Source organism: Anomaloglossus baeobatrachus, chromosome 2 (assembly GCF_048569485.1).
Source record: "Anomaloglossus baeobatrachus isolate aAnoBae1 chromosome 2, aAnoBae1.hap1, whole genome shotgun sequence".
Lineage (NCBI taxonomy): Eukaryota > Metazoa > Chordata > Amphibia > Anura > Aromobatidae > Anomaloglossus > Anomaloglossus baeobatrachus.
The window spans coordinates 541,739,429-541,759,264 of NC_134354.1; the positions used below are offsets into that span (position 1 = coordinate 541,739,429).

The 19,836-nt window shown below is 43.0% G+C and overlaps 1 protein-coding gene across 5 annotated transcripts in view; it reads right to left on the reverse strand.

The window, feature by feature from the left end:
- The window catches only part of ATP11A (ATPase phospholipid transporting 11A), a 241,958-nt gene that overhangs the window by 20,534 nt on the left and 201,588 nt on the right, over positions 1 to 19,836 (reverse strand). For all 5 annotated transcript variants that reach the window (XM_075336655.1, XM_075336659.1, XM_075336656.1 and 2 more), the window contains 6 exons: positions 19,261 to 19,406; positions 19,113 to 19,172; positions 18,894 to 19,021; positions 17,507 to 17,642; positions 12,556 to 12,621; positions 105 to 208 (listed from right to left, as the gene is read on the reverse strand). In XM_075336655.1, the coding sequence (XP_075192770.1) occupies positions 105 to 208; positions 12,556 to 12,621; positions 17,507 to 17,642; positions 18,894 to 19,021; positions 19,113 to 19,172; positions 19,261 to 19,406 (640 nt within the window). The remainder of the gene's footprint in view (positions 1 to 104; positions 209 to 12,555; positions 12,622 to 17,506; positions 17,643 to 18,893; positions 19,022 to 19,112; positions 19,173 to 19,260; positions 19,407 to 19,836) is intronic.

Genomic DNA, 19,836 nt, shown 5'->3' on the forward strand with positions numbered 1-19,836 from the left:
TGAGCAATATTACATATTTCTGCCATTTCGGTCTTCAGAATGTATGTATCCAACTACGTCAAAGGTGAATAATAAGCATTTTATTGTGCTCTGTATAAACTTACCAGACGATTCCTCCCCAAAGCAAAGAAAAAACAATATAGAAAACAAGTGAGCCCCAAATGACAAAATGGTTTATCCATGTCCAATACTGCGTATCCAGTGCAAGCTGAAAAAAAGCAAAAAAGTAAAGTTATCCGGATGGTAAGTAAATCGGATTTAGTGTATATATTCAGTACTGTTCAGACATTTTAGGCAGGAACTCTACAGGAAAGTTTTCCAAACATCTCTGCATTAACCACAGATTTTCTGTGGATTTAGGATTGAAAAAAAATTATTCTGTTGCTTTATCTAATCCTTCACAGATGTTGACACAAAGGGAGAACAAAACTGTAGGTCACCATAGCATTCCAATGAGCGTCCCAACCATACAAAGTGCAAGGAACCTGCTGGACCACAGGCGAATTTTGAAAGAAGTCTATGAGATCCAGAATGGTCTCCTTAAATACACAATCCAACACTTGTAAGTATAAAACTCTTCTTTATTCAAATGTACCGCCCCGCGGGCTCGGCTGCGACCGCCGAGCCGCTCGGATCCGTGCTCGTACGGTGGGTGGTTCGAGCTCCTCACGGACCCGAGGGTCACGTCGCTCTGCAAGGGGGGTTGGCGCTACACGCAGGGATTTCGGTGGGGAGTTCCACGGCCGGGGCCACGGTTGTTTGTAAGGGATGTAAGTTCATGACGCCACCCACCGGTTGTGGTGAGTAGATGGACACCACCACTGCCGTTAACTGGGCCTCCCGGGGATGGTGTTGACGCCTCCGTGGGTAGAGGAATGATGGTCCCGAGGGCCCGAGGGAGGTGCTGAGGCATGGGAGCGGGTGCCTACTGGAGGCTGTTGCGGTGCGGCCCGGTGCGCGGCCCCGAAGGCACTGGTGTACTCACTATGACACAATACACTGGAATCTCTGGTAAACCAAACGGGATGATGAACAGGGCCCGCAGCCGGCTGCAGCGTCTCCCTTATCAGGTTGGTGGTTTCCGCCTTTCTCCTGCACCTCTTTGTGTGAATGTTTGACTCCTATGCCTAAGCAACGGTAGTCCTCTCCCCGGCTTGCTGGGTGTCGGAAGAGCCCTATTTTCCCGCAGACGCTGGCCCTTTGGGTCTCTCTGCCTTGGCGGTGGCTTTACCCTGTATGGTTGGGCTGTTGTCTTCTAACGGGTCTTGTGTGGGAAAGGTCCTTAAGTCCAGTCCTCAATCAGTTGATTTGACTCGGCCCTGTCGGTTCGGGGCTTCGTACTGGGTCTGAGTACCCCTCCTGGTGCTCCGGTTTCCAATCGGTTCCCCGGTTTGGTACCGGCGGGCCACCGCCCGACCCCGGTCCCTACGGTTCCACCGGCTGTAATCCCAGCTCCTGTAGGCGGCCACCACCGTCTGCCTCCTTGCCAGAGGTACTTAAGCAAGCATTGTTGACCTTAGGGAGATCAACATATCCACTGCGGAGACACCATCACGTGTTTCTCAACGCAGTTATTCTAGAGCAACGCCCCCTGGGAAGTATGCAAATAAGAAAGCCGCGGAGACACCATCACGTGTTTCTCAATGCTGCCAGGAAACTAGCCAGGTTTTTCACCGGGAAGGAACAACCACGGGAAGGGCAGGCTCCAGTCAAGGAGACCACCTATACCAAACATGGTATCCATCCACAGACAGCCGTTTCGGGGTATTTGCCCCTCATCAGTGTGGAGTAGGAATCTGGCTAGTGGGGGCAATGCCTAGTAAAAGACTACTTAAGCAAGCATTGTTGACCTTAGGGAGATCAACATATCCACTGCAATTAGCAAAGCAAGATATGGTTTCTAAAGTAACGTGGTAACAATTTAAAATATAACTTTTAATAGTTTATAATAAAAGAAATTTTTGACCACACAACATAAAAGGTTGTAAAACCAACCTAAATAACTAGGGCCCGAAACAGGCTCCTACTATTACCAAATTAGGACACAGGCATGGTAGGAAAGTCACCCACCGTAACCGTAAAAGTAAGGTGACCAGACAGAGTTGTCACCCTAATATGCACACCGAGATATACCGCACTTCAATATACAGTGCTCAAAACAGTCACTAGGACCAATAGTTAGGTCCTGCTGTGGTAAATAAATAATGCAAAAGGTTGTCCAATAGAGGGGGGGGGCAGACCCTTCAGCCTCACAATACCCCTCAAATGGCAACACTCTGACCTTAGTTTGTGCTTAGACCTCCCACTTCAGACTTCCACTTGTTTGATGGCATCAAGGATTTACACCTTTTTGCCAGGAAGCTCAAGTGGCACAAACATTTCGTGAAGGAGGAGCAGCACACCAGTAAGGAGTTGGGAGTACCAGAGGACCTTTTGGGGGACATACGTCTGCTCTATAACTTGTCAGACCCTGACCCAAATTTGTGTGGTGAGGGTCCGTTTACATCTTTGAAGAATAAGAGCACCCGTATGCCCCCTAATCTGTTTGACCAGTCCACAATTGATGTGTTCGTTGAACAGGTCTCTAAGGATTTTGAGTTGTTGGCCCATAAAAAGAAGCGAAAGTTGTTTAACCTTAACAAATTAGAGATGACAGCCCTGTTGACCCTTGAACAGGACCGCTCAATTATCATCAAGAGCTCTGACAAGGGAGGCAACGTGGTGGTGTTGGATTTGGAGCAGTACAGGGATATGTGTCTCACTATTCTTAAAGACAAAAATAACTACAAGAAATTGACGAGCAATCCCCTCAATGAGTTCAAGTTAGAACTCAAGGAACTACTATTAGAAGGGTTAAAAGCTAAGCTCATTGATAAAAATGAATTCGATTTCCTGCTTCCCTTGCACCCGACTCTGGCTACATTCTACTGTCTCCCCAAGATCCACAAGGGCCTCACACCCCTGAAGGGCAGACCGATAGTCTCCGGGGTGGGAGGCCTTTGTCAAGATATTGGTACCTATCTTGATCAGGTTTTTAAACCATTCGTGAGTGCTCTAAATTCCTTCACCCTAGATTCCACGGATTTTCTGAGGAAGATTGAGGGTGTGGAACTTGATAAGGAAACCTTACTGTGTTCGATTGATGTGGAGGCTCTTTATTCTTCCATTGTACACAGTGACGGGTTAAGAGTGGTGGAATATTTTTTGAGAGGGTGGGGCTGCCATCTTGTTAGACACAACACGTGGCTGATTAGGCTACTTTGCTTTTGCCTAACGAGGAATTTCTTTCTCTTTGACGGGTCCTTCTTCCACCAACTCAGAGGCACTGCCATGGGTTGTCCATGTGCACCTTCTTATGCCAACTTGCTTCTGGGTTGGTGGGAGGAGAACCTAGTCTTTGGGGAGTGTTCCCCGTTTGATTTGGACAGGATCGTGTTGTGGACCCGCTACATAGACGACGTGTTCGTGTTGTGGCGGGGAACAAAGGAGACCTTCTCACAGTTTGTCTCTGCCATTAATCACAACCCTCTGGGTTTGCACTTTACAGCACAAAGTGACGATAGGGAAATATCTTTTTTGGACATCCTGGTTACTAAGAATGGAGACGGAACATTGACAACTAGTACTTTCCGCAAACCAACTTCTTCAAATTCACTTTTGTGATGGGAAAGCAACCATCCCAGATCTCTTAGGGCTGGGATCCCCAAAGGCCAGTACTTGAGAGCACGGCGGAACTGCTCTAATTCCCTAACTTTTTCTAGACAAGCGGTTGATTTGCGTAGCCACTTCAAGGAGAGAGGATACCCTGATTATATCCTCTCCCAGGCTTTCCGGACAGCACAATCAAGACAGAGGGCATGTCTACTGGTCCCTTCCCCCAAGAAGAACGAAATGACAGAAGGAAAATTCCGGTTTATCTCCACGTTTAATAACTGTTCTGCGGAGATACGGAAGATTCTTGAGAGGCATTGGCCCATTTTGCAAATGGATATCGACATCGGCGATGCAGTGGGAACATATCCTAAATGCACCTATAGAAGGGGCCGCTCTATTGGGGACAGGGTTGTTCATAGCCACTTTGTTCGCCCACGTGAGACTAGTTGGCTACACTCAGATTTCAAAGGTTGTTTCAGATGTAGTGGATGTATTGCGTGCCCACACATACAGACTGGCAAAACCTTCTCCAGCTCAGTAACAGGGGACTCCTTCCACATCAGGGCTTTCATCAACTGCCGCTCGAGAGGCGTGATTTACAAGGTCAGATGTATTTGTGGCCTCGAGTATGTGGGAAAGACGAGCAGGGAGTTCAGGAGGCGGGTTGGAGAACATCTCAGAGATATAGCCAACAAAAGAGACACCCCCTTGGCGAAACATGTAGCAACTATGCACAATGGGGATGTTTCGGGCCTTGTCTTCATGGGCATTGACCTCATCAACTATCCGGTCCGTGGTGGAGATTGGGACCGAAAGATCCTCCAACGTGAATGTAGATGGATCCACACACTTAAAACACAAACACCACTAGGCCTTAATGAGATCTTAACATTTGGTTGCTTCTTGTAAATTGTAGGGCTGCATAGGGTTTTCAGGGAAAGCCGCCGTGGAACGGGGGCACCCGGTACTTTATGGTGTTGTTACACTCCGTCGGTAGGTAGGAAATAGAGCAGGGCAGTGTAGGGATACTTCTTCCCCTTCCCTCTCCCTCGCCGGGTCCGTACCCTTTTGCGCTCTCTAGATATGAAAAAAAATTTCAAAAATGGATTTCTTTTGAAGTTTTTTCTCCAATATATTTTTCAAATTTCTTCACATAGGGTCTTTTTTGGGAATTTCTTTGTGGAAATTATTCATTGCCTTCTTCCCTTGTCATTTTTACCTGTTTGTGAGTAGTCGCTTATCCGATTTACGTGTCCCCCTTTTTTCCCCTCCTTCTCTCGGCGAGGGGTTATTGTTTGGGACCTGTTGAGTCTAGCATATATTCAACCTTCTTTCCTTTTATAACATCTCCTATTGTTTCCCTTTCCCCCCCCCTCCCCATACCCACCCACACACAATCCACCCCCCCTCCTCCAATCCCTCTCTCTCTCCCCCCCTCCCCACCCCTATAATTTTTACCCAGGCACCACTATCATGAATTATATGGGCACCAATTGTTCATACTGGTATTCCCTTTTTTATCATAGGGACTAACATCCTGACTATTGGTTGTTACCCTGCCTGTTTATATAGGTGGGTACCCTTTAGTGGGTAGCGTTCGGCACTTAACAAAGCATCGTTTTATGCCCCTTTTTATTTTGATGTAAACGCTCCCACTATTAATGGGTGATGCGGTGGTGGAATTGGTCTAAACTCCTAAGTGCCTGGTTGAAGCGGCCACCTCATGGGGTTAATGGAGAAGTGGAGAGCAGTGTCTGGACGACGTCCGCCCAGGGGCGTCTACATGGACAAGCACACACGTCACTGTATGGGCGGTATTGTGCAGCGTCAGGCCTGTAAGACTCCGTGAGGGGGCGTGGCCTTAGTCGGTGACATGGGATGGGGGCGTCTGCTACTGCTGTGGGAGCGGCTGGCCGACGAGGCTAATTAAGGGGCGTGAGCAGTGCCCGCATGACGTCTGCCCTGTGCGTCCCCTTGGTGAGCATACACGTCACTGTAGGGGCGGTACAGTGTAGCGTCAGGCCTGTGACGTTCATCGTGGGGGCGTGGCCTCAGCCGGTAACATGGGCGTCTGTTACTGCCTTCAGCAACGCGATGGTGGGCGTCGCCCTGGCTGACGCCGGTGTGTGGGAATGTGCTCACTATTGGAGCGGTGAGATGGTGGGTGTCACTCCCTTGCTCCAGATTCTTGGGGGTTATCAGGAAACCTGCCTATGGGCGGTACCAATGTTAAACGTCCCGTACTGTTTGTTTGTGGAGAGACATGTGGTTGGGCGGGACCTCTGACGTGGGACGACATTCTAACACTCCCACAGGATATTTAAGGGCGGCAAATTCAAAGCCCTGTGCTTTATGCCATGCCCTGACACACCATGCAGGAAGTCTGCTTCATACTGAAGGTAGGGATATGTTCTCTAGATATATGCTGTGACTCTTAATGCACTTATGTTTGCTCTATTTGATTCTGACAATACTGCTCGTTTCTTGCAGCCCTTGGTTTCTTGACCACAGTCCCCTGATGACTAAGTGAATTAAGAAACGTGTTGGGAGGTCTAAGCACAAACTAAGATCAGAGTGTTGCCATTTGAGGGGTATTGTGAGGCTGAAGGGTCTGCCCCCCCCCTCTATTGGACAACCTTTTGCATTATTTATTTACCACAGCAGGACCTAACTATTTGTCCTAGTGATTGTTTTGAGCACTGTATATTGAAGTGCGGTATATCTCGGTGTGCATATTAGGGTGACTACTCTGTCTGGTCACCTTACTTTTACGGTTACGGTGGGTGACTTTCCTACCGTGCCTGTGTCCTAATTTGGTAATAGTAGGAGCCTGTTTCGGGCCCTAGTTATTTAGGTTGGTTTTACAACCTTTTATGTTGTGTGGTCAAAAATTTCTTTTATTATAAACTATTAAAAGTTATATTTTAAATTGTTACCACGTTACTTTTGAAACCATATCTTGCTTTGCTAATTGCAGCTACATTGGGTAAGCAACCGACACGAATTGTTTATAGATCAACATATCCACTGCGGAGACACCATCACGTGTTTCTCAATGCAGTGATTCTAGAGCAACGCCCCCTGGGAAGTATGCAAATAAGAAAGCCACAGAGACACCATCACGTGTTTCTCAACGCTGCCAGGAAACTAGCCAGGTCTTTCACCGGGAAGGAACAACCACGGGAAGGGCAGGCTCCAGTCAAGGAGACCACCTATACCAAATTTGCATCCTTCCCAGAGGTGACTGGGCTCAAACCCAGCCACCTGAGTAGACTATTGGCAGGCCTGATCACAGGTCTGCCCTTGAACTCCACTTCTCTCCTCCACTGTCAAAGCTACTCTCTCAAACTAGTGTCCTTTTTCCCGCCTCAAGGCCTGTGAACTCCTCGGTGGGTGGAGCCAACCGCCTGGCTCCACCCCCCTGGTGTGGACATCAAACCTGGAGGGTGGTGACAAGATTTTTAAGTTTGGCTGCGGTCAGCTTTTTAGGGAGGGGGGGGTGTGCATGGGACTACCTGGGACGACCTGACTAGTCCAGGGCGTCACACAAATATAAAATATATTCCATGTACACGGACTACACTTCACTTGGAAGTGCTGGATCACGTATTTATAGAGATCATTCCGGAACTCACAAATTCCTTTCAATAATATGGAGACCAGGATTCTGTTGGGTCCATGTCATCATTTCCAGGACTTCTGGTTCTTCTTTATGCTGAAGATGGATATTAAGGACATTGGCTAACAAATTATTTTCTATGAATGTAGGCTTATGCAATTCATTTAGTTTCGTCATGTAATCCTAGAAAGTCTTGATGTTGAGATCATGGGACTTTGGGGGTCATATCATACTTTTCTGAATTCCGTACTCTATTTTGCGCTGAAGATAGATCTTAATGAGGACCATGGATACAGGGGTTGGCGAAGGAAACTTAGTTCAGCAGATAGAAGACATATCATGGTTACTTTTCTTTGAAATTGGAAAATGTCCAACAGTGCAATCTGATCAGAACTGGCACCATCCAATGGGACTCAGCTACACCTGAAACTGTTCAGAGAAGTCTAGCAAAAATTGTTTTTCTTAAAAGAATTGCAGCCAAAATTGGAAGTCACCAAAAAACTCAATTGTGCATGAAAACAGAGGAATTGGGGTGCAGAAAAATTGCAGCAGGTGCTCTAGACTGATTAGCCAAAATTAGAAAAATGTTGTTATAATAGAAGGCAGTTTGTTTGCTGAAAGGTTGGAGTGGTACAATAATAAGTGTCTGTACACAATAGTGAAGTATGGCTGAGGTTCTTTGAAAATTTGCGGCTGTATATCTACAAATGGAATTGATATTTGGTGAAGAAGAATGGTATCCTCAATGCTGAAAAATACAGACACTTAGCCATGACGTAACCCATCTGACTGTCTCCAACTTCATTCTACAGCAGGACAACAATCTCAAATATACAGCCAATGTTATTAAGAAATATCTTCATCTCAAAGAGTGGCGAGTAATCATGGAAGTTAGAACACAGCCCCACAAAGACCTAATTTCAACATCATCAAGTCTGTCTGGGATTATATGAATTAAAAAAAAAGAAGCATTGCACTAGCCTAAATCCACAGAAGATCTGTGGTTAGTTCTCTGAGATGTTTGGAACAACTTCTCTAATTACCGTATTTTTCGGACTATAAGACGCACCGGACTATAAGACGCACCCTTGTTTTAGAGGAGGAAAAAATAAAAAAAAAATAAAATTAAAGTAAAAGAATGTGGTCATGACACACTGTTATTTTACTGCTGACAGTGTTACTGAGGTAATAATATCCCCAAATTCTGTCCTCATATCCCCCATTCTGGGTACCTTCCAGGTATATATGGCCCCCATCGTGGAATATGTATGTTCCCCATCATTATATGTGTGATCCTCCAATCTGGTGTGTGTGTGTGTGTGTGTATATATATATATATATATATATATAGTTATATTGTGTGTGTGTGTGTGTGTGTGTGTATATATAGTTATATACTGTGTGTGTGTGTGTGTGTATATAGAGTTATATAGTGTGTGTGTGTGTGTGTGTGTGTATGTATATAGTTATATAGTGTGTGTGTGTGTGTGTGTGTGTGTATATAGTGTGTGTGTATATTGTGTGTGTGTGTGTGTGTGTGTAAATATATATGATCCAACCCCATCCAGGTGTACAGTAATGCCTTTATATACTATATTATTTATTGCCTTACTTTTACTGATGTGCTGCTCACCATGCTTCAGTTTGGTCCTGGCATTACAAAGTCTCCCATAGCTCAAGGACCTGCAGTGATGTAAGAAGAGGCAGGGCACTGTGCTGTTCTGTGATGCTCTGGCCACCCCTCTGCATTACATCACTGTAGGTCCTTCTCAGCTACGGGAGACTGTTTCTAGTGCAGAGGCAGCAGGAGCAAAGTGAAAGTAATGTGAGCCCTCAGCACAGAGACTGCGGCTGTGCTGTGAAGGTATGCCGTGCTCTGGCCCGGACAGTGCAGTGATCTGCAGTTCTTCCGGGCCAGATATGACTGCAGCGGCTCCCTGCTCCTGCCTCCTAAACAGCGGACACACAGTCTCCCCAGCCGCTGCAGGAAGCCGGGGGTTGAAGAACCCACGTGTGACCGCTGTTTACATTAAACTATTGATTTGCTGCTCCTCACCCCGGCTGACTGCAGAGAGAGGTGGGCGGGGAGCAGCTAATGAATATTCACTTACTTTAAGCAGCGGGCACACGTGGTTTCTCCAGCGCCGGCTTCCTGCAGCAGCGACCCTCCCTGCCTCCTGTGATCCCATTGCATAGCGCTGACTCCCCACAGCTCCCTACCCCGCAGCTTCAGACCATAAGACGCACCCCACACTTTCCTCCCAAATTTGGAGGAAAAAAAGTGTGTCTTTTGGTCCGAAAAATACGGTAGTTATTTCAAAATCTGTTCCAGTGTACCTAGAAGAATTGATGATTTGATGCTATTTAGAAGAAAAAAGCTGTGCACCCTTAAGATTGTTCCAGAAAACTAAGCATCTCTTCCAGAAATTGATTGCAGTTACATGTTTTGTTATACCCATGCTTATTCCTTTTTGTGTGTATTGGGACAACACAACAAAAAAAAAAAAAGTCCAGATGATGGATAAGCAGGCCCAATCAAGTGCCAATGAAATTCTTGCTGTCCTGCAGGCTCAGGGTACATCAGTGCCAGTGCAAACAATCCGTCAACATTTTAACTAAATGAAACGCTATGGCATGAGACCCATGAGGACCGCACTGCAGAGACATAAAAAAGCTAGACTGCAGTTTTCCAAAACTAGGCGAATAAGTCAAAAGACTTTTGGGAAAGCATTATGTGAATAGATGTGATTAAGGTAGAGCTTTTTGGTAAAGTACATTATTCCACTGTTTACCGAAAAGAGAATGAGGCCTACAACCTACATTCAAATATGGTGGAGGTTCAATTATGTTTTGGGGTTGTTTTTCTTCCTCTGGCACTGGGTACCTTGTCTGTGTGCAAGACATCATGACATCTGCACATTACCAAAGGATTTTGGGCTGCAATGTAGTTCCCAGTGTCAGAAAGTTGGGTTTGACTCCTAGGTCATGCAGAACATTGGCCCCAAACTTCAAAAAGAACCCAGACATGGATGAAAACAATGTGCTGGAGAGTTCTGAAGTGGCCAAAAATGAATCTGGATCTAAATTCCATTGAACACCTGTGGAGAGATCTTAAAATTGTTGTTGAGAGAAGGCACCCTTCAACTATGAGAGACCTGGAGCAGTTTGTAAAGAAGAGTGGTCCAAAATTCCAGCTGAGAGGTGTAAGAAGCTTGCTGATGGTCTTAGGAAGTGACTGATTGCAGTGATTTATGCCAAAGGGTGTGCAACCAAATATTAACTTGAGGATGCCAACAATTTTGTCAGGCCCATTTTGAGGGTTTTGTATGAGGTTATGTCCAATTTGCCTTTTTTACCTGTTTTTTTGTGTTGTTCCACTACACACAAAATGAAATAAATATCTGTATAACAGAACAGGTGTAATTGCAATAGTTTTCTGGGAGAAATACTTCATTTTTTAGAACAATTTCATGGGTGCCAACATTTTCAGCCATGACAGTATAACAACACACAGGACTTCATGAATGGTAATAGAATCTGTTGGAAAACAAAAATCTTCATAAATTCTAAGTCCTGTCTGATTTGTTTCTTTTGCTACATAAAACCTTTTGTAGTTTAGTTAACATTTAAAGGCTTTGTCGTATGTCCTTTTGGGTAATGCTTGGCTTAGAGGAGTTGTCTGGGATTTTTTTTAAATGGCTAGAGTGTGCCATAAAAATAATAACAAACATATCTTATTCCCTGCTGCTCCTCAGTATTGCTGCCAAAGTCCCTGTAAAGCCTGCTTTACACCTTACGATATCACATACGATATCGTATGCGATCGTACCCACCCCCATCGTATGTGCGGCACGTTCAATTTGTTGACCGTGTCACACAAACTATTTCCCGTCACACGTACTTACCCTCCATACGACCTCGATGTGGGCGGCAAACATCCACTTCCTGGAGTGGGAGGGACGTTCGGCGTCACAGCGAAGTCACGCGGCAGCCGACCAATAGAAGCGGAGGGGCGGAGATAAGCGGGACGTAAACATCCCGCTCACCTCCTTCCTTCCGCATTGCAGCCGGGAGCCGCGGGACGTAGGTAAGATCTGTTCATCATTCCCGGGGTGTCACACACTGCGATGTGTGGTACCTCGGGATCATTGAACAACCCGATGTGCAATTTTAAGGAAATGAACGACGTGTATGCGATGAACGGTTTTACGTTCAATCGCAATCGCACGTAGCTGTCACACACTACAACAACACTAACAATGCCGTATGTGCGTCACTTACGACGTGACCCCGCCGACACATCGTTAGATTTGTTGTAGCGTGTAAAGCCCGCTTAAGTCTATTCTTCTTTTCTAAAGTGGTCATTGCATCACTGCTGCAGTTAATGAATGGCTATGATGGTGACATGTTGGCTACTATTGCAGCTTTTGATTAGCGGCAGTAGTGACTATTCTATCACAGCTGCGACAAAACAGAGTGGAAGCGACTGATGTGGTATGTGAGTATGTGCTTTTTAACACTTTATGCCACATACACACTTTGAGTATTTGGCGAGTGTTTTGCTCAATAATTGTAGCCAAACCAGGAGTGGAACAATCAGAGGAAAAGTATAATAGAAACACGTCACCACTTCTGTATTTTTCACCCACTCCTGGTTTTGTTTTACAAATACGGAGGTAAAAAAACTCACCAAATACTTAACATGTACACGTTGCCTTACATGGAATCTGTCACCAGGTTTTGCTACCCCATCTGAAAGCAGCATGATGTAGAGACAGAAACCCTAATTCCAGTGATTTATCACTTCCTCTGCTGGTTGTTGCAGTTTTGATAAAATCACTGCTTTATCTGCAGCAGATCTCTGAAAACTAATCTATCTCTGAACGTTGTGTATGGGTAGAAAGATGCCAATCAGTAGTGGCAATACGATGGGACTACCTGACAACAGTTTTACTAGTCCTCTAATGACAATATCCTGCTGATAAAGAATGATTTTATTAACACTTCTCCAAGCAGCCTAGTAAGTGACACATGACTGGAAACAGGGTCTCTGGCTCTACATTATGATGGTCTCAGATTAGGAAGAAATTACTTGGTGACAGATTTCCTTTAAAGAACTGTCAAGCCCTTTGTAGGTTATTTTTAAGGATTCTTCACCCTATTTTTATTTTACAATTAGCGCCATAGACTGGAATGTGACCAGACAGTCCAACAGCTTTTTCCAATTGAAAAAACACTGCCCAAAGTGCTGGTATTCAGTAAATGAATCGATGTCATATTACCTTGAGTGTCACTGTAAATACCAGGACAGTAAAGACCAGTGTTCCAAAGGTCCAGTTACCCAGCATCTGTAAATACAACCCAAAATAAATGTTACTAAATTTCACTGCTTTCCAAGAAGGCGTAAAAAGGGTCTAAAACACATCATAAATATGTTGAAAGTCCTGAAAAACAAGGGTTTGTTTTTTGTTTTTTTTTTTTTTTTTTAGCAAATTCTGCCAAAACGTGCACATTTAGATAAATATATGTGCCTTTGTGTCCGTTTGCTGAAATTGATTTTGTCTGATAGCCGCAACAATTACACAGGTTACACCAATGTCGACAGGAAATATCAGGACATCTGGTTGCTTGTAATAGAGGAGCATTACATAAAACACAAGAGAATAATAAAGTGAAAACATCTACCAGCAACATCTCAGCTTATGAATTGTTGGGTAAAATAACCGAAACAAGCCCCCCACAGACTAATCATGGCACATAGGAACCAAGTGTTCAAGAAAATGAAAGAATTTCTAACTGCCTTTGGAAGCAATGCTAGATCAAGAAATGTTCATTGGGTGTTTTTTAATGGATTGGGATGCTATGTATGAGGAACACAAAGTGGGCTTTACACGCTGCGATATCGGTCCCGATATCGCCAGCGTGGGTACCTGCCCCCATCTGTTGTGCGACACGGGCAAATTGCTGCCCGTGCCGCACAACATCGCCCGGACCCATCACACATACTTACCTGCCCGGCGACGTCGCTGTGACCGGCGAACCGCCTCCTTTATAAGGGGGAGGTTCGTTCAGCGTCACAGCAGCGTCACTGAGTGGCCGCCCAATAGCAGCGGAGGGGCGGAGCTGAGCGGGACGTAACAACCTGCCCACCTCCTTCCTTCCGCATAGCGGCCAGGAGGCAGGTAAGGAGAGTTTCCTCGTTCCTGCGGTGTCACACGGAGCAATGTGTGCTGCCGCAGGAACGAGGAACAACCTCGTTACTGCTGCAGTAACGATTTTTGAGAATGGACCCCCATGTCACCGATGAGCGATTTTGCACGTTTTTGCAACGATGCAAAATCGCTCATCGGTGTCACACGCAGCAACATCGCTAATGGGGCTGGATGTGCATCACCAAATCCATGACCCCAACGAGTTCGCATTAGCGATGTCGTAACGTGTAAAGCCCCCTTTAGCCTAAAACCTCCTGTGCAGAATGTCAAGATCCATTCAGAGCGGTGTAGAACACTGAAGAGACTGAAAAAACCTATATATCAATTAATATGTAGTTCTCCATTGTCTATCCTTCAACATAATTACATAAGGTAACCACAAATATCAGTCACAATTAGAAAATTCACTGTAAAAGGTGTTTTTTGTCAATTAGAGCAGTTGGATTTCATAGTCTTCTGCTTTTGAGCCCGAACAATGACCCAAGATGAAAAGCTGCTCTGAGAGACCAGTTCCTGTCCCGGTAGATTCAAGCGCTCTTTATATTACATAAAACGTCATTCGTGGGAATCTGCATGTCTGTCCATGGCTTCCGCTAGCAAACTCTGACCATGGCTCTCCATGGTTTATTAGGAGAGGCAGGAGCAGCTTCACTCTGAAACACTTTGTCTATGATGAGACAATCCTTTTAAAATTATATCTAAATTAATGCACATGTCATAGGACAAATATGCTATCAACATGCCAATATCCTGCAAAATTAGAGCATGGCTTAGGTACCCAATGTCAAACATATCTGTTTTTTAATATGTAATTGTTTCTGCACAGTAATGCAAGAACGTTAAGATTTTGTGCTTATTTTCAGATATAAAATAAATGAAATTCTAGTGCACCATTCATGTCTATAGAAGATACAGTTACTGACTGAATGCATTGCACATACAGTGTAAGTGTGTAAGTGCCATTAGCTAACAATAGTTCTCACATCTGGCCAAATTACTACTTAGCAAGTGCAGTAAAAAATGTGCAGCACATAAAAGTATCACCCACTGGATATCATCACTACACATAATCAAAACACACAGCAAACCAAATAAATAGTTCTCTGAAGAAGGCATTCCAGCACCACACGCCATGAGCGCATACAGAATATCCACTAACACAGGATCATTAACCAGATCAACACTCCCGGAAGAGACATTCAGTCATTTACTACACATATAATTTAGTTGGATTATTAAGAATTTATGTAGCTTCTCCCTTTTACACTTGGCACATTGGATATTAAGGACCAAGCCATAGAGTCAATGGTCACGATTCAAATATTCTTTCTCAGGGTTAAAAATGGGAATGTCATTTGGCTGTTCTAATGTGACATATGTTGCCTTATACTCTACAAAACACAGCATACCCATATATACACACATATGTCCTACCCACGAAGCGCTACATTCCTAGTAACATGTACACAGCTAGAAGCATCAAATAAAATAATCGAAGAGAGGCACAGCACATCAAAATGGCAGGTTCTTACCAAGAATGTGTTGGTTGTCAAGATCTGATGAAAGCAACAGTTGGCAAAAGCAAAAGAAATAGAAACATAAAAATGCACAGCACAACAGAAACAAAGAAAATAAAGCAGAACATGTAAAAACTGGAGGTCTACACATCAATGCAAAATAGGATCACTGATACGTGGTCAACCCATTAGTAAGCCAACCTGGGTTCCTTTACATTATCATTGTTTCATCCAGAGCACCGATGACCACATCTGTACTTTATTTAATGGTGCTATGTTGTCAACGACGGGGCTCTGACAGCCTATGGTGTACTCCACATTTGAAGCAATGTGTCCTTTATGGTCTAAATGAATTCTAATTTTTAGGTTAAGTTCCCACAATAACTTTTTGGTGAGTTTTTGGCACTGCATATTTTTGCTGATTAAATATCGCAGCATCTCACAGTTCCATTAAAGCAGATGGGATCCACTGTGCTTTTTTTACGCTGTATAAAATGACCTGTGGTGCGTCTTTTAAATTTGCAACATCTACAGTATTTCTCTTGCAAGCAGGGTGTGTTTTATGTGCATATTTACCCCCCAAAATTGCATTAAGTACCGAAAATCCACAGGTAAAATGAGCACATGCATTTCTGCTGCACTATCACACTAAAAAACATTTAATCCACTCATGACTTTACCAATAAAGTTTTGGCAAAGCCAAATATAAGGAAGTAAAACTTGCTAAAAACAAGATTAAAAAAAAATAACAAACGCAATGAAAAAAAATACAAAATAACCTAATTTACATAATAGTTGGAGAAAGGCTGACCAAAATCAGGAACATGAAAAACTCACCAAATACTCATCACGGGAACTTTGCTTTAAGGCCATGTGCACACATTGAATATTTGGTGAGGTTTTTACCTCAGTATTTGTAAGAAAAAAAACAGGAGGGGAACAATCAGAGGAAAAGTATAATAGAAACACAGGCACCACTTCAGCATTTTTTACCCACTGCTAGTTTTGGCTTGCAAATACGGAGGTAAAAAAACCTCACCAAATACTCAATATGTGCACATGGACTAAAGAATCCACTATGCACCTAATTGTTGTGCACCGTGCCCACCGATTTACTGTTACTAGATATGACATTCTGATCGCTGGCGCAGTATTATTCTTCACATATTGAATTTTGGGAGTTGGGATTTAGGTTTGATTTCATGCATTTATATTCTACCTCTCAATCATTTCTTACTAGAGCAGGGTTCTCTAATTAGGAGCCAAGGAGTCATATGTGGCTTGCTATAGATACTATTGTATGTCCTAGTGCTACCGAACATGAGCACCATGTTGGAAGCCATTTCACTGGCAGCTAGCACCATGGTCGAAGCTTCATCGTTGGGTCATATTTTGGTGAACTTTTAAGATGTATTATGACTTAAAGGGGTTTTCCCATGAGCAATGTTCATTTTAAATTTGATTTTAATCAATAGATCTCATAATAATAATAATTTATCCAATTGGATGTGTTTAAAAAAAGTTCCTGTACCGAGGTAATCTTATATATATGTGCCCCTGCTATGTGCTGTGTAATGGCCGTGTCTGACTGTACAGGCACATGGTCTGATCATATCACATCTCCTGGGCAGGGGAGGAAGTAATAAAGTATATAGACTTAATAACATTGGACTTCAAATAATTATTTCTATGACATAAAATATTTTTTTAAAAACAGGCAGGGAAATGCTTTACCCCAAAGAAAGAATCAGATACGATCCCATACTGTGCTATCTATATACTCTTTTGTGTTCTCCCCTGCGCAGGAGATGTGATATGATCAGACCATGTCCCTGCACGGTCAGACACGGCCATTACACAGTACATAGCAGGGACACAAATAAGATTATCTCAGCCCAGAATTTTTTTTTTTAAAAAAACATCCAATTGTGGAAATTATTATTATTAATTATTATTATTATTATCATAAGATCTCGATTAAAATCAACTTTGAAATGAACTTTGTTTGTGGGAAAACCCCTTTAACCCCTTCTTGTATATATAAATCTAGCTCATGACCTAGTAAAGGTTGCTGCCCTTAGATAGTAATACAATTATTGGCTTAGTTTCTACCTTTTTTGCCTTGACAGATAAACCCAACAAACTAAAAATGGTTTGAAAGTAACAAATTGATGTAAACACATAAATGTCCGAAATAACTTATTATCATCAAATATGATAATAAAGAATAAACTGTGCAACGAGAAGCAGCAAAACAAAGCCTAATAAAGTATGTATATTTAATTAGTATGAAGTGCTTTAAAACACTGTTCTAAAAGAAAAAAACAAAAATAATTTTCTGAATAAAAATAAAAAAATAAAATGAATGCTACAGACACAAATGTAAGACAAACATGACACTAAAGACTCATTGTGGTATAAAATATGCCAGGAAATATTCCACTACTGTTCACTTGTGCTTTTTTTTTAATAAGAATTTACCTCCTCGCTTTTCCGGCCCTTACCTGTCCATTACTGGTCACAGTGGCATTGTCAAACATGAAATACGCCCCAAAGAAAAATACGACGGCATCAAACAATCCTAGGAAGGTCCAATAAATAAACAGACGCCAATGCAGTAGTGCATTCTTTGCAATGTCCCTGTTTAAGAATAAAAAACCAAATAGCCGGTTAAATGCTGGCCATGGCATTTTTTCTGCTTGACACAGACACTTGCTGATCTATATTGACTTCATTAGGAAATTACTTTCTCATTGTGAATTAATCACCCTGCCAACATACAGTATACTGTGTGAAGACAGAGCAGCAATGTGACATAATGACATATGAAGCCACCGATTCCGCTGATTCAGCATCTCACATAGATCACAAAACCCTTAACCCCTTAAGAATGTGGCAACTAATTTCTCATTCTTGCCATTCTACACCCAGGTAGCCATGATCATTTTATTTGTTCACTTATGGAGGTGTATTAGGATTTCATGTTAGTTATTTTATGGGATTTATTTTGAATAAACACTAATTTGGAACCCATATACATTACCTTTTAATGTAGGTAAAACTTTGCACGGGGAATGGGCAAAAAACAATTCTACCATTCATTACATTTTTATGCTCTTCACCCTTAAAAAATTAAACGTTTTTCTTTTTTAACATCCATGGGGAATGTCAAGTATGTAAATGCTATTTATCTTATTTTGACAACCTTAGGCACTCAACTGTCTAGCTAAGTACGGTTGATGAAAGCCAAAAAAACAAGTGGTTGGCCTAACTTGATAATGCAAATAAGTTCAATTTCTTTAATAAAAATCTTATCTTCAAGCTGAAAACCGTCCCTATTGAAGTGTCGTCCAGTTTAGATATCTTATTAATAAAAAGGTTCCCTTTTCAGAATCATCATCCTTTGGCCTAGAGAGCAGCTGGAAAGAGTGAATCTGGTGGACTTGTTCTGGCTACACACACAATCCAGTAGTGAACAGACATAGCGTCAGGGGCAGCCCAAGAGATAAGGGGGCTCATACCAACCTCAAAAGCAGGTGTATTTGTGCACTATAATGAGGTACTTTACTTTAAAAAGCCCATTTACTGTTCTTACACAGGGGCCCTCTTCTGTCCGAGTCCACCAGTGAATAGTGCAATGCTTAGTTTCCCCTGTGATAGCACTGCAGGAAAAGTTACCTCTTATTACCAGGTTTTCTGGGGGTCCCGACAGGAGAACGTTGTGCTTTTCCTATTGTCAACAGGCCCCTCTAGCAAGTAAGAATTGTACAAAATATAAGAATCCTTTAGCAAAGGCAGAAGCTGAATATTGACCCTTAGGGCAGCAGAGATCTCTATAGCTGTGGTGGAGGGTGCACCACAGACATTACAGTCTACAGCTATATACTATACCTGTACAGTGTTGGGTCTCTTTTCAGCATTTCCATACTGACATGTTGCTCAATTAGACTATACAAGAGGATAGGCAGTGACGTGAAGCTGATATTGTACAGTGTCAAATATGCGGTGTCATATAAAGGCTGAAAGAAAACAAAAATGACAATGATTAAGACATCGTTGTACAGAGAGGAAAGAAACACTTAAAATAAGGAAATGACATGTATCACAGACCTGTTGTGAAAATCCACAGAAGAACTGGTATAAAAACTGAGGGAAAATAAAGCAGACATTCTGAAAGGCAAGCACAGAGGATTATGGTGTGAGGAACCTGCTACATGCTGTGCTACACACTTTACAGTCTGCAATGAACCGTCCTCACCTTATAAAAAAAGTATTGGACAAGCTCTGCTATTCTAACATAATAAAAATGACCATGGACAAGCAGCATCTTTTTTAGATGCTTGAATTTAGGGATTGCATAGTCGCTGTTTCTGGCAGCCTGACGTCCTTCCTTCCCGATGACGCCTGAAATGTAAAAAGGCGAAGGTAAGTCAGCAATCAGCAGCCTTCATTTATCATTACTTCGATATCTTAATTCAAGTCCTTGTAACTAGCTATTACTGCTGAACTACTTCATATGACAGTGCGGGGGTCCACGTCTACTTTGAATTTTTGACGCTCAAGTTCTTGTAGTGACATTTTTTATCTAGTATGGACAGACCAGGTTAAATCATTTAAGCACATTGGGACACTAACTTTTAAGGTGACCATACATCTTATATTTCTTATGTGTGCCTTCCTAATGGAAGAAGAAAAATGAGCAGCTGGCAAAAACCTCTGGCAGTGGTTTATCTCATATGAGAACAATGGATTGCACACAGAGATTTCAAGTGTTTAATCCTTTCTTTCCCCTGATATCTACCACTGAGTGAGAGTAGGAACATGACTATATGCT